This window comes from Symphalangus syndactylus, chromosome 8 (assembly GCF_028878055.3).
Source record: "Symphalangus syndactylus isolate Jambi chromosome 8, NHGRI_mSymSyn1-v2.1_pri, whole genome shotgun sequence".
NCBI classification, from domain to species: Eukaryota; Metazoa; Chordata; class Mammalia; order Primates; family Hylobatidae; genus Symphalangus; species Symphalangus syndactylus.
The window spans coordinates 110676798-110691423 of record NC_072430.2 but is presented as its reverse complement, the minus strand read 5'-3'; the positions used below and the strand labels follow the sequence as shown (position 1 = coordinate 110691423).

The 14626-nt window shown below is 43.0% G+C and overlaps 1 protein-coding gene across 6 annotated transcripts in view; it reads left to right on the top strand.

The window, feature by feature from the left end:
- Positions 1-11733, top strand: part of CMKLR2 (chemerin chemokine-like receptor 2) — a 43071-nt gene extending 31338 nt beyond the window's left edge. For 3 of the 6 annotated variants that reach the window (XM_063645036.1, XM_055290369.2, XM_063645037.1), the window contains exon 3: positions 9778-11733. In XM_063645036.1, coding sequence (XP_063501106.1) covers positions 9806-10873 — 1068 coding nt within the window. In that variant the 5' untranslated portion in view covers positions 9778-9805 and the 3' untranslated portion in view covers positions 10874-11733. Of the gene's footprint in view, positions 1-7323; positions 7927-9777 lie in introns of all 6 variants that reach the window. The other 3 variants (XM_063645039.1, XM_063645038.1, XM_063645041.1) reach the window with 2 other exon arrangements.
- The last annotated feature ends 2893 nt before the right edge of the window (positions 11734-14626 follow it).

Genomic DNA, 14626 nt, shown 5'->3' with positions numbered 1-14626 from the left:
CCTACCTGTAAGCTATGCTCTGCCCCAAAGTTGCACTCAACCATGTTTCTAGTTCAAAGTATAACTTAGCAGACACCTGACCCCCTTCTACTTCATTCTTTTTTTTATTTTATTTTTTGAGATGGAGTCTCATTCTGTTGCCAGACTGGAGTGCAGTGGTGTGATCTCAGCTCACTGCAACCTCCGCCTTACTGCGCCTGGCTAATTTTTGTGTTTTTAGTAGAGATGGGGTTTTGCCATGTTGGCCAGGCTGGTCTCAAACACCTGACCTCAAGTGATCTGCCTGCCTTGACCTCCCAAAGTGCTGAGATTACAGGCATGAGCCACCGGGCCTGGCCTTCATTCTCTTTTTTGGAAAAAAATGTATTCTTATTTTCATAGAGGCAGGGTCTTCACTGTGTTGCCCAGGCTGTTCTTGAACTCCTGGGCTCGAGCAGTCCCCTCACCTCAGCCTCCAGAAGTACTGGGATTACAAGTGTGGGCCCCTGTGGCTGGCCTACTTCATTCTCTAATCAGGGTAACTGGGTTACTGCCTAGTGAGCTATGATTCTGCCACTGTTCTCCAGCCTGGGTGACAGAGCAAAACCCCTGTCTTAAAAAAAAAAAGGGCAGCGGAGTCTTCCCAGCAGCACCTCTTTAACCCACCATAGTCAACTGCAAAACCTCCTTCATGTTAAGTCTTCATGGCTAAAAAGGGGATTTCCTAAATAGCTCCCTAACCATTGCTGGGGTAAGAGTTCCTCCTCATAAGGCCAGCTTCTTTCCCTTTCTGTCCCCTCTAAGGGAAGCTCCCCTCTCCCTCCTCCAGTGAGCTTCTGAAGCCATAACCATTGTGAGAAATAGCTCCTACCACAAAGACCTCTTATAACATCTTGTCACAGGAGGTGAGCACTGCCAGGGCTCCACCACAGTGCTCAAAGGTAGGGCCTAGAGAAGTTATATTAGTTAGGATACATGTTCAGCTGCTTTAACAAAAGCCCATTCTGGCCAGGCGCGGTGGCTCACGCCTGTAATCTCAGCACTTTGAGAGGCCGAGGCAGGCGGATCACGAGGTCAGGAGATGGAGACCATCCTGGCTAACACGGTGAAACCCCATCTCTACTAAAAATACAAAAAATTAGCCGGGCATGGTGGTGGGCGCCTGTAGTCCCAGCTACTTGGGAGGCTGAGGCAAGAGAATGGCATGAACCTGGGAGGCAGAGCTTGCAGTGAGCCAAGATCGTGCCACTGCACTCCAGCCTGGGCGACAGTGTGAGACTCCATCAAAAAAAAAAAAAAAAAAAAAAAGGCCCATTCCACAGACCCACACAGTTTTGTGAGAAAAAAATAGCCCAAAAGGATTCCAGGAGAATATTTTCACTTAGTAATCCAAAGGAGGTGGTCCAGAAAAGTAGGGTAGCTCTGTTCCACGAGGTCACCCCGGGGCCCAAACTTCTATTTGTGAAAAACCATGTTTTGCCAGGCGCAGCATGGTGAAACCCCGCCTCTACTAAAAGTACATAAAATTAGTCGGGCGTGTTGGTGGGCGCCTGTAGCCCCAGCTACTAGGGAGGCTGAGGCAGGAGAATGGAGTGAACCCGGGAGGCGGAGGTTGCAGTGAGCCAAGATCGCGCCACTGCACTCCAGCCTGGGTGACAGAGCAAGACTCCATCTCAAAAAAAAAAAAAAAGAAAAACCATGTTTTCTTCATTTACATGGTGCAAGGTGGCTTATCACTGCATCTATATTCTAGCCCATGAGAAGAGGAGGAAAGCAGATGTATAAGGCCTTGGACTCTGGTACAGAAGGCTCCAAAGTCTGGGGGTTATATTTGACTTCATTAAGAAAACTGTTGGTTCTATCTTCAAAATATACCTAGAATCTAATCATTTCCCATCACCTTCACTGCTACCACCTAACAAGCCACCGTCATCTCTGGCCAGGATTATTGCAATAATTTTCTATCTGGTCTGCCCATTTCTTACTTGTTTGCCCCACCATTATATCTAACAGTCTATTCTCAACACAACAGAAAGAGAGATCTTTCTATAATAAAAATCAGATTGCCTTTTCCCTTTGCAAAAATCATTCAAAGGCTGACAAGCATCTATATGATGTAACCTCCTACATTCTTGTTGAATTTTTTCCTTCTTTTCTTCCTCTTGCTCGGTTTTCTCATCCTATCCTAGACATACTGGCATCCTTATTGCTTCTAGAATATGTTAGACACACTTCTGCCATAGCAATAGTGCCTGGAACACTCTTGCTGGAAATATCCATGACTAATTCCCTCACCTCCGTCAAGCCTTTTCAGTTATTTTTTCAACAAGTCCTTCTCGGACCACCTTATTAAAAGCTAAAACCAGGCTGGGTGCAGTGGCTTAAGCCTGTGATCCTAGTATTTGGGATGCTGAGGTGGGCAGATCACTTGAGCTCAGGAGTTTGAGACCAGTCTGGCCAACATAGTGAAATCCCATCTGTACTAAAAATATGAAAATTAGCTGGCTGTGGTGGCTCACACCTGTAATCCCAACTACTTGGAGACTGAGGCAGGAGAATCGCTGGAACCCAGGATGTGAAGGTTGCAGTGTGCCGAGATCATGCCACTGCACTCCAGCCTAGGCAACAGAGCAAGAGTGTCAGAAAGAAAGGAAAGAAAGGAAAGAAAGAAAGAAAGAAAGAAAGAAAGAAAGAAAGAAAGAAAGAAAGAAAGAAAGTAAGTTAGTTAAAACCACCTTCTATTCCCTTTATCCTGTTCAATTTTTTCATCTTTCTATAGCACTTACCATCTCTTAATACACTATGTAATTTTATAATATTACCTTTTTACTATCTATCCCTGCCTGGTAAATATAAAATCTAAGAGGGAAGAAATAGTTGTCTGTCTTAATTAGTGAAGTATCTCAATCAGTTAGAATAGTGCCTGAACAATATGAGCACTTACCAAATATTGGCTGAATGAATGAGTGATCAGGATTCAGAAATGGTGGTTGCCACTCCTGAGTTAGTCTTATGGGTTGGATGGTAACCCTCCTCCCCCACCAAAAAAAGATACGTTGAAGTCCTAACCCCCACTACCTCAGACTGTGACCTTATTTGAAATGGGGTCTAGGTTGGGCACAGTGGCTCACACCTGTAATCCCAGCACTTTGGGAGACCGAGGCGGCCGGATCACGAGGTCAGGAGTTTAAGACCAGCCTGGCCAATATAGTGAAAGCCTGACTTTACTAAAAATAAAAAAATTAGCCGGATGTGGTGGTGCACACCTGTAGTCCCAGCTACTCAGGAGGCTGAGGCAGAAGAATCGCTTGAAACCGGGAGACAGAGGTTGCAGTGAGCCGAGATCATGCCACTGCACTCCAGCCTAGGCAACAAGAGTGAAACCCTGTCTTAAAAAAAAAAAAGAGAGACAGAGAGAAATGGGGTCTTTACAGAGGCAATAGAATAGAAAATAGAATGAGGTATTAGGGTGGGCCCTAATTCGAAATGACTGGTGTCTTTATATAAAGGGGAAATTTAGACACAGAGTCACACAAGGAGAATGCTATGTGAAGATGTAGGCAGAGATCAGCGTAACACATGTACAAGCCAAGGAAGGCCAAAGTTTGCCAGCAAACCACAAGAAGCTAGGCAAGAGGCATGGAAAGGATGTTCCAAGACAGCCCTCATAATAAACAACCTTGATTTCAGACTTAGTCTCCAGACTGTGAGACAATACATTTCTGTTGTCTTAGGCCAAGCAGTTTCTGGTACTTTGTTACGGCAGCCCTAGGAAATGAATACATTTTGTCTCTAGATATTTGGGAAGGTTTAAATGAGGTCTGGAAACTTACTTAGATCTGGAAGTACCTGAAAACTGTAAAGCAATGGCCAAACAAGGTATAATAGGTAAACAAGAGTATGTCTTCAAAAGTTAACTGTGCCCACTCAAGGATTCAGTAGGACAGTTGCTAAGTTCTGCTGTCTGTCTTTTCTACACTCTATCCTTACCCCTCACCATCACCATCACACAAAAACATCTGCTCTAAGTCTTAGGGGAATTCCTAAGCTCCTATTTCCCATAAAGGATTCAGGTGAGCATCAACCAGCTGTTCTTGAAGCTTTTTCTCCGAGCCTGAACTATACCTTAAATCTAATGTATTCATCTGCTTCCTGGAAGATTAGGAACTTCTCTGGTGCAGGGCTTTCTGTTTGAAGGTGTTCTATTCAGATAAATCACTCATCCTCAAGGCATATGCACACACACATAAACATACCAGTATCCCACACTCCAATCCCCTGCCCCAACAGAATGCAGAAGAAGATGGTTGCCTTCAACAGGCCCTGCGATGATCACACTGTCCCAGCAGGGTCAGTAATGACATTGGAAGGGGAGGCTCCTGACTTTTGGTGAGGATAGTGGTTAGAAGCTATTAGGGGTCTTCCATGGGCTTTTCTTTGTTTGGGGAATGAGATTCTGTTTAGGGTTTTATAAGGTGATTCAGACCACCCCATGGGCCATGTGGCTTCTGAATTGCTAATAGCTTAAAGGAACAGATCATAGGCACCTGGAAGGTAAGGATGTCCTAGTACACAGAAAAGACAGAAAGTTTTAGACTAAGCTGGGAAGGATCTGACAGTGGGGAGAATCAGCCACCAGGAGTGAGTGAGAGGGCAGACTGAGATCCCAGGCCTGAAAGAATGGGGCAGCATGACAGGAGCCAATTCTTGCTCACTGGAATAGGACACACGAAGGAAGGGATTTGGTGTCCAGGAATAAGCCAAGATCCTGATGATAGAACTGTGGGTCAGCTGGGTGCGGTGGCTCACGCCTGTAATCCCAGCACTTTGGGAGGCTGAGGCGGGTGGATCACGAGGTCAGGAGTTCAAGACCAGCCTGGCCAAGAAGGTGAAACCCTGTCTCTACTAAAAACACACAAAAAATTAGCCGGGTGTGGTGGCAGTTGTAATCCCAACTACTCTGGAGGCTGAGGCAGGAGAATTGCTTGAACTCGGGGGATGAAGGTTGCAGTGAGCCAAGATCACGCCACTGCACTCACTCTAGCCTGTTTGACAAAGTGAGACTCCATCCAGAAAAAATAAATAAATAGATAAATAACTGTGGGTCAAGGTTGGAGAGAGTCTGGCAGTGACCCTGACTTAGGGGTGAACTCAGAAAATCTCACCTGAAGTTTTAAAATTATCTTTGGTTCGGAATGGGAGCCAATCATTTATTAAGCATCTGTTAATCACCTGTGATATATTAAGATGTACAAGGCACTGGGGGTACAGCCATGACAGTCCTTATTCTCAAAGAGTTCACAGTCTAATAGAGAAGAAATTAAAAATTAATGACAACATAACATGTTAAGTGTGATAAGACAAGTATGACAGAAGAGGGGAATGCTGTAGTGGTTAAGAGCTCAGGCCAGGGGTCCAACAGATCTGACTTTAGATCCTGACTCTGCAATTGCAGGTTGTGTGATCTTGAGTAAGTTACTAAGCTTCTACAAGCTTCAGTGTTGTTTCTTAAAAATGAGACCAATAATAGTACAGTTGATCCTTGAACAACATGGGTTTCAACTGTGCAGATTCACTTAGGCATAGATTTTCTCCCTCTGCCCCTACCACTCCGAGACAGCAAGACCCACCCATCTTCTTCCTCCTCCACAACCTACTTGTTGTAAAGATGATGAGGATGAAGCCCTTTATGATGGTCCACTTCCACTTAATGACTAGTAAATATGTATTTTCTTCTTTATGATTTCCTTTTTTTTTTTTTGAGATGGAGTTTTGCTCTTGTTGCCCAGGCTGGAGTGCAATGGTACAATCTCGGCTCACTACAACCTCCACCTCCCAGGTTCAAGCAATTCTCCTGTCTCAGCCTCCCAAGCAGCTGGGATTACATGCATGCATCACCATACCCGGCTAATTGTGTATTTTTAGTAGAGATGGGGTTTCACCATGTCGGTCAGCCTGGTCTTGAATTCCTGACCTTAGGTGATTCACCCACCTCGGCCTCCCAAAGTGCTGGGATTATAGGCGTGAGCCACTGCTCTCAACCCCTTATGATTTCCTAATAACATTTTCTTTTCTCTGGCTTACTTTATTGCAAGAATACAGTATATAATACATAAAATATACAAAATATGTGTTAATTGATGCTTTATGTCATTAGTAAGGCTTTTGATCAACAGAAGGCTATTAATAGTTAAGTTTTGGGGGAGTCAAAAGTTATATGCAAGTCAAGTTTGGTGGTGTGTTTCTGTAGTCTCAGCTACTTAGGAGGCTGAGTCAGGAGGAACCCTTGAGCTCAGGAATTTGAATCCAGCCTGGGCAACATAGTGATACTCGTTTCTAAAAAAAATAATAGGGCCAGGCATGGTGGCTCACGCCTGTAATCCCAGCACTTTGGGAGGCTGAGATGGGCGGATTACTTGAGGTCAGGAGATCAAGATGACCAGCCTGGCCAACATGGTGAAACTCTGTCTCTACTAAAAATACAAAAATTAGCCAGGCATGGTGGCACAAGCCTGTAGTCCCAGCTGCTTGGGAGGTGGAGGTGGGAGAATGACTTGAGCCTAGGAATTTGAGGCTGCAGTGAGCTATGATTGTGCCACTGCATTCTGACCTGGGTGACAGCGGGAGACCATGTCTCAATAACAACGAAAAGTTTTATGTAAATTTTTTTTAGTGTGTGTGGGGTCAGCACCTCTAGGCACCCCCCATGTTTTTCAAGGGTCACCTGTACTTACCTAAAATGTAAGATCTTTTTTTTTTTTTTTTTTTTTTTTAAGAGACAGTTTCTCACTTTGTTGCCCAAGCTTGTCTCAAACTCTTCGGCTCAAGCAATCCTCCTGCCTTGGCCTCCCAAAGCACTGGGATTACAAGTGTATGTAAGATTCTTATGAGGATCAAATTAGATCATACATGTCTGGCATCTAGTAAATTCTCAATAACATTGACTATCATTTTATTATAAATTGTTTTAATAATAACAATAATAATTATAATTAACTGCAGGAAGGTAAGTCAGAAAATGTTTCTAAGAAAGGTGGCATTTGAATTGAATATTGAAGAACAAAAAAGTTGCTGGGCTGGGGTTGGGAGGAAGGGAATAAATTGCTTTTGTTTTTTAATTATGCCCTGCCGGATTTCTCAGAAAGTTTTAGGTAGGATGATGAATTCAGTGATAGTCAAATTGAATTTGAGATGCCTGTGAGCAACACAGGATGTTTTGACCTCTTTATTCTAACCCTACTATAATCTAAAATTTTACATACTTGCCTCATGTATGATTGTAGCTCCATGAAATGAATGTAACTATTAATCTTTTTTCTGCTTGATCTTCATTCAATACTACAGATAGAAATAGCACAAAATAAAATGGAAGAAGACAGAGTTGCACACAGTATACTTTTGTGCTGATTGAAAAATTGACATTCAAGTCTTCTTAACCCAGAAAAACTGGCCTTGATAAGAAAAAAGGCAAAGGGGCCAGGTGCAGTGGCTTATTCCTGTAATCCCAGCACTTTGGGAGGCCGAGGTGGGTGAATCATGAGGTCAAGAGATCAAGACCATCCTGGCCAACATGGTGAAACCCTGTCTCTACTAAAAATACCTGGAGGCTGAGGCAGGAGAATCGCTTGAACCCGGGAGGTGGAGGTTGCAATAAGCCGAGATGGTGCCACTGCACTCCAGCCTGGTGACAAGCAAGACTCTGTCTCAAAAAAAAAAAAAAAAAAGGCTGGGTGCGATGGCTCATGCCTGTAATCCCAGCACTTTGGGAGGCCCAGGTGGGCGAATCACCTGAAGTCGGGAGTTCGAGACCAGCCTGACCAACATGGAGAAACCCTGTCTCTACTAAAAACACAAAAATTAGCCGGGCGTGGTGGCACATGCCTGTAATTCCAGCTACTCGGGAGGCTGAGGCAGGAGAATTGCTTGAACCCGGGAGGTGAGGTTGAGGTAAGCCAAGATCACACCACTGTACTCTAGCCTGGTCAACAAGAGCAAAACTCTGTCTCAAAAAAAAAAAAAGGGCAGGGAGTGGGCACAAAATAAAACTTACTTTGGTAGAAATTATAAGAGACAAAATTTGGTATGGGCAAAAATAAAGTAAAACTGATTAATAAATCCAATCTTTGGCCAGGTACTCTGGCTTACACCTGTAATTTCAGCACTTTGGGAGGCTGAGATGGGTGGATCACTTGAGATCAGGAGTTCGAGACCAGCCTGGTCAACATGGTGAAACCCTGTCTCTACTAAAAATACAAAAATTAGCCAGGAATGGTAGCCGGCATCTGTAATCCCAACTACTCAGGAGGCTGAAACAGGGGAATTGTTTGAGCCCAGGAAGCAGAGGCTACAGTGAGCCGAGATTGTGCCATGCATTCCAGCCTCTGTAATGGGAGGTTGTCTCAAAAAAACAAACAAACAAACAAAAAAACAAAAACAGAAGGCTGTCTCAAAAAAAAATTCTAATCTTTGTCATAAATTATTATGGAAAAGAATTATTTCAATAAGGTAAAAATTTAAATAAAGCTTAATAGCGTTCTGTAGGAAATTAATATAGAAATTAAGTGGTCATAATCAAATTTACTCCAAAAGCCATCTTTTGGATGAGAAGCCATCCATATTGATATAATTCTGATTACTATGTTTGCTTTCATAAACATGTACTCGAAACATCCTTGGATGCAAAATCTCAGGTCAAAATCTCCAGTGACATCCAGGTGGATTGGTCTAGGAAGTAGTAGGAACTCTTTATCTAGAGTTTAAGAAGTCAGGGCAACAACAAATCCAGATTTTTTCACGAAAAATTTTGTTTTGAGGTGGGGTCCTGCTCTGTTGCCCAGGCTGGAGTGCAGTGGCTTGATCATAGCTCACTGCAGCCTCAAACTCCTGGGCTCACGCAATCCTCTTGCCTCGGCCTCCTGAGTAGTTGGGACTACAGCATGAGCCACCAGATCTGGCTATTTTTAAAAAATTTTTTTGTAGAGACAGGTTTTTGCTATATTTCCCAGGCTGGTCTCAAGCAATCTCCCTGCCTCAGCCTCCCAAAATGCTGGGATTACAGATGTGAGCCACTGTGTCTGGCTGAAATACAGATTTTGAAGTTATCACTCTGTAAGTATTAATCCGTTTTCTTTTGCATCTGCTGTAAAATAATAATGCATAGTAGGAATCTAATAAATGCTTGTTGAGTTCTCTCTAGTCAGCCCTACAAGCATTACGAACAGAAGAATTATAACTGTAGAGTCATTCATTTTAATTTAGCAAGTACTAAATACTTTATAGAAATGAACTCTCATGCTGGGAGAATGATAATCAGAGTGAAACTGAGGCTCACCAAGACTTGAACATATGGAGTATAACCACAAGTCCTATGAAAAAATATACTATATTTGCTGGGCATAGTTGTTCATGCCTATAATCCCAGCACTTTGGGAGGCTGAGGTAGGAGGATCACTTGAGCTCAGGAGTTTGAGACCAGCCTGGGCAACATAGTGAGACCTCATCTCTACAAAAAATTTAAAAATTGGCTGAGCATGGTCATGAGCACCTGTGGTCCTAGTTATTGGGGAGGCTGAGGTAGGAGGCAGTTGAGCCTAGGAGGTCAAGGCTGCAGTGAGCGAAAATATGCCATTGCACTCCAGCTTGGGCAACAGAGTGAGACCCTGTCTCAAAAAAAAGAAAAAAAAATACTATGTCTGGTCCATAACCTGAAATATTTTTATCTTCATGTTCCTTATCATGCACTGAACTTTCATTTTTCTTTAAAAATTTTTTTCTTTCTTTTTAAATTTGCTTCTACAGATTTCTTCATTCTCCATTTAGCAAGGTCATGGAAGATTTGGAGGAAACATTATTTGAAGAATTTGAAAACTATTCCTATGACCTAGACTATTACTCTCTGGAGTCTGATTTGGAGGAGAAAGTCCAGCTGGGAGTTGTTCACTGGGTCTCCCTGGTGTTATATTGTTTGGCTTTTGTTCTGGGAATTCCAGGAAATGCCATTGTCATTTGGTTCACGGGGTTCAAGTGGAAGAAGACAGTCACCACTCTGTGGTTCCTCAATCTAGCCATTGCGGATTTCATTTTTCTTCTCTTCCTGCCCCTGTACATCTCCTATGTGGCCATGAATTTCCACTGGCCCTTTGGCATCTGGCTGTGCAAAGCCAATTCCTTCACTGCCCAGTTGAATATGTTTGCCAGTGTTTTTTTCCTGACAGTGATCAGCCTGGACCATTATATCCACTTGATCCATCCTGTCTTATCTCATCGGCATCGAACCCTCAAGAACTCTCTGATTGTCATTATATTCATCTGGCTTTTGGCTTCTCTAATTGGTGGTCCTGCCCTATACTTCCGGGACACTGTGGAGTTCAATAATCACACTCTTTGCTATAACAATTTTCAGAAGCATGATCCTGACCTCACTTTGATCAGGCACCATGTTCTGACCTGGGTGAAATTTATCGTTGGCTATCTCTTCCCTTTGCTAACAATGAGTATTTGCTACTTGTGTCTCATCTTCAAGGTGAAGAAGCGAAGCATCCTGATCTCCAGTAGGCATTTCTGGACAATTCTGGTTGTGGTTGTGGCCTTTGTGGTTTGCTGGACTCCTTATCACCTGTTTAGCATTTGGGAGCTCACCATTCACCACAATAGCTATTCCCACCACGTGATGCAGGCTGGAATCCCCCTCTCCACTGGTTTGGCATTCCTCAATAGTTGCTTGAACCCCATCCTTTATGTCCTAATTAGTAAGAAGTTCCAAGCTCGCTTCCGGTCCTCAGTTGCTGAGATACTCAAGTACACGCTGTGGGAAGTCAGCTGTTCTGGCACAGTGAGTGAACAGCTCAGGAACTCAGAAACCAAGAATCTGTGTCTCCCGGAAACAGCTCAATAAGTTATTACTTTTCCACAAATCAGTATATTGCTTTTTATGTGGGTCCTCTGACTGATGCTTTCAGATTAAAATTGTTTCCAAGATAGAGAGCCAACTCCACTTTCATTGTTATTGTTTCTGGTCAGTATATAGGCATCACATTTTTGTGTGGATATGAAACTTAGGAAGGATCCTCTTGACTCCTTGTGATGTGGCAATAAATTTTTTTAAAAAACTGAAAATACTTAGGAAGGATCTGCATAATTTTTTTCTGCAACTTAAATGAAATGCATCATTCTTGTTAATTATACCATGGTGAATTAATCACTTTTGAAGCAATATCAGTTATTTTTTAAATAACAACTTTTCTAAAGCCTTAAGTCTTAATATTAAATATATGATTGGTGAGGCACGGTGGCTCACACCTGTAATCCCAGCACTTTGGGAGGCCAAGGCGGGGGGATCACCTGAGGTCGAAAATTCGAGACCAGCCTGACCAACATGGAGAAACTCTGTCTCTACTAAAAATACAAAATTAGCCGGTCACGGTGGTGCATGTCTGTAATCCCAGCTACTCAGGAGGCTGAGGCAGGAGAATCTCTTGAACCTGGGAGGCAGAGGGTGCGGTGAGCCAAGATCACACCATTGCACTCCAGCCTGGGCAACAAGAGTAAAACTCTGTCTCAAAAATAAATAAACAAGATAGATAAATAAATATATGATTAATTTTAAAAATGTTAAAATGTGTTCTTAAATTCATTTTAATTCTGTACAAATAACCTACTAGACACATTTTTAAAATGCAACATGTGTACTTAATTTCTTTATGTAATCTATGTATATACATTTATGAATTAAAGTAATTGTTGGTTATCTTAAAACATCTGTTCTAGTTAATGATTTGGGAGGTTTTTTCTTCTTGCTCCCTCTCTCTCTCTTTGTTTTTTATAGTAGGAACAGCCTTTATTGGTTGCAATGGGAAGTGGAAGAGGAGGGGATATGACAGCTCATGTTCCTGGAACAGTGTCTACAAATACCGTCGCCACACTCCAAAAACCCAGTAAACTAATGATGCTTAATAAACTCCTCCTGAACCTCGTTTTTAAGACAATTTATACTTGTGATATAATTCTCACAATTCTGAGGGTCAGGAATTCAAAGAAGTCAGAGGGAGGTTCATCTCTCTCTGCTTTGCAATATCTGGAGCATCAGCTGGACTGAGATGATGCAAATCACAGCTGGAATCTGCCGAAGACATCCCCTTCCCTCCCTCCCTCTCCCCTCCCAACACAGCTATTCCACCATGGCACTTCAGGGTAGCCAGACTTCTAATGTGGCAACTCAGGGCTCCAAGAGGCCAAGGTGGAAATTTCTAGTCCTCTTAAAGGCTATGACTGGCACAGGTACAGTATTACTTCTACTGTATTGTATTGGTCAAAGCAGGCATAGAACAGTTCAGGTTCAAGGGGAAGAGACACAGATCCCCACCTCTCAACGGAAAGAATGTCAAAAAAAATTGCACCCATCTTTAATCCTCTACAGTATCATTATAAACAGAAATGCTTTTAGAAAATTCTGGGTATCAGGTACCTATCAATGGCAGATTGAATAAACAAAGTGTGGTACATATACATCATGGACTACTACACAGCCATAAAAAAGAATGAAATCGTGTCCTTTGCAGCAACATGGGTGGAACTGGAGGCCATCATCCTAAGTAAATTAGTGCAGGACAGAAAACCAAATACTGCATGTTCTCACTTGTAAGTGGGAGCTGAGGCTGGACTCGGTGGCTAATGCCTGTAATCCCCGCACTTTGGGAGGCCAAGGTAGGCGGGTCACCTGAAGTCAGGAGTTCAAGACCAGCCTGTCAACATGGTGAAACCCTGTCTCTACTAAAAATACAAAAATTAGCTGGGCGTGGTGGCAAATGCCTGTAGTCCCAGCTACTCAGGAGGCTGAGGCAAGAGAATCACTTGAACCTGGGAGGCGGAGGTTGCAGTGAACCGAGATCGCATCACTGTACTCTAGCCTGGGCAACAGAGTAAGACTCTGTCTCAAAAAAAAAAAAAAAAAAGCCTGGGCGGCCGGGTTCAGTGGCTCACACTTGTACTTCCAGCACTTTGGGAGGCCAAGGAGGAGTGGATCACAAGGTGAGGAATTCGAGACCAGCCTGACCAACATGGTGAAACCCCGTCTCTACTAAAAATACAAAAAATTAACTGGGCGTGGTGGCACGTGCCTGTAATCCCAGCTACTCAGGAGGCTGAGGCAGGAGAATCACTTGAACCCAGGAGGTGGAGGTTGCAGTGAGCTGAGATCGAGCCACTGAACTCCAGCCTGGGCAACAGAGCGAGACTCGGTCTCAAAAAAAAAAAAGCAACCACCTGTTGGGGTACTGTGCTCACTACCAGGGTGACAGGATTCATACTTTAAACCTCAGCATCACACAATATTCCCATGTAATGAATCTGCACATGTACCCCCCTAACTAAAATAAAAGTTGAAATTTAAAAAAAAGGAAATGGGTATGTAAACGTGTATAAACTAAGGGTATATATGAAAACACTGACACTCAGATGGCAAACAGACCAGTCTAATTTCAGAATGATTTCGGAAAAATCATGGACATATTGATATATTTCTACCTTCTATTCCTATATTTATATAGACACCAGTGTAAGATCAATAAAGCATACCTTTAGGTCAGTGACCTCTTCATGGTGCAAATCTGTTGAATTTTAGACTACACATCCCTTCCAAATCACTTTTTCCCTAAGGTATATAATCCCTGGGTCTTGGGGGTAATGGTGCGGGGATCCACCATCTTGTCTCACCACCGTCCAAGACACAGATATGGCTTCTGTTCGTAAGTCTCTATCAAATGTTTCTTTCTGAGAAACTGGATATGTCAGCCTCTTTAGCCTCTCAGCTTCCTCAGACTTTGATGGTTGGTTTGCGTAGACCTGCACAGCATGGAATGGGTTTAGAAAGTGAGATTAAACCTGCATTAAAAATCCTAAAATAAGGTAGAAAATAGTAAGTGCCATAAGAGAGCCAAGAAGAAGTGCAGATTGTTCAGAGGAAAGAGATTCCGTCCAACTGTGGAGGTCAAGAAACACTGGAAATCTGTATCTTTGTCTTTGGGGTTTCCCAAAGATCCACCCCTTATCCCAGTCTCTTCTGAAGATCCGCCTCTTATCCCAGTCTCTGCTAGAGTCTTTGTCTTATCTGACTCTGCTACTCACTACAAGTTTAAAAACATATTTCAATTTCTATAATTTCTCAATTTTCTTTTGAAAATTATGGAGGGAGCAGTCTTTTTGCCTGCCACCATCCACAGAAGATGTGGCTTGCTCCTCCTTAACTTCCACCATGATTGTGAGGCCTCCACAGCTATGTGGAACTGTGAGTCCAATTCAACCTCTTTCTTTTGTAAATTGCCCAGTCTCAGGTATGTCTTTATCAGCAGCACGAAAACAGACAAATACAGTAAATTGGCACCAGTAGAGTGGGTCACTGCTGAAAAGGTACCTGAAAATGTGGAAGTGACATTGGAACTGGGTAACAGGCAGAGGTTGGAACAATTTGGAGGGCTCAGAAGAAGATAGGAGAATGTGGGAAAGCTTGGAACTTCTTAGAGACTTGTTGAATGGCTTTGACAAAAATGCTGATAGTGATACGAACAATAAGGTCCAGGCTGAGGTGGTCTCAGATGGAGATGAGGAACTTGTTGGAAACTTGAGCAAAGGTCACTCGTTATGTTTTAGCAAA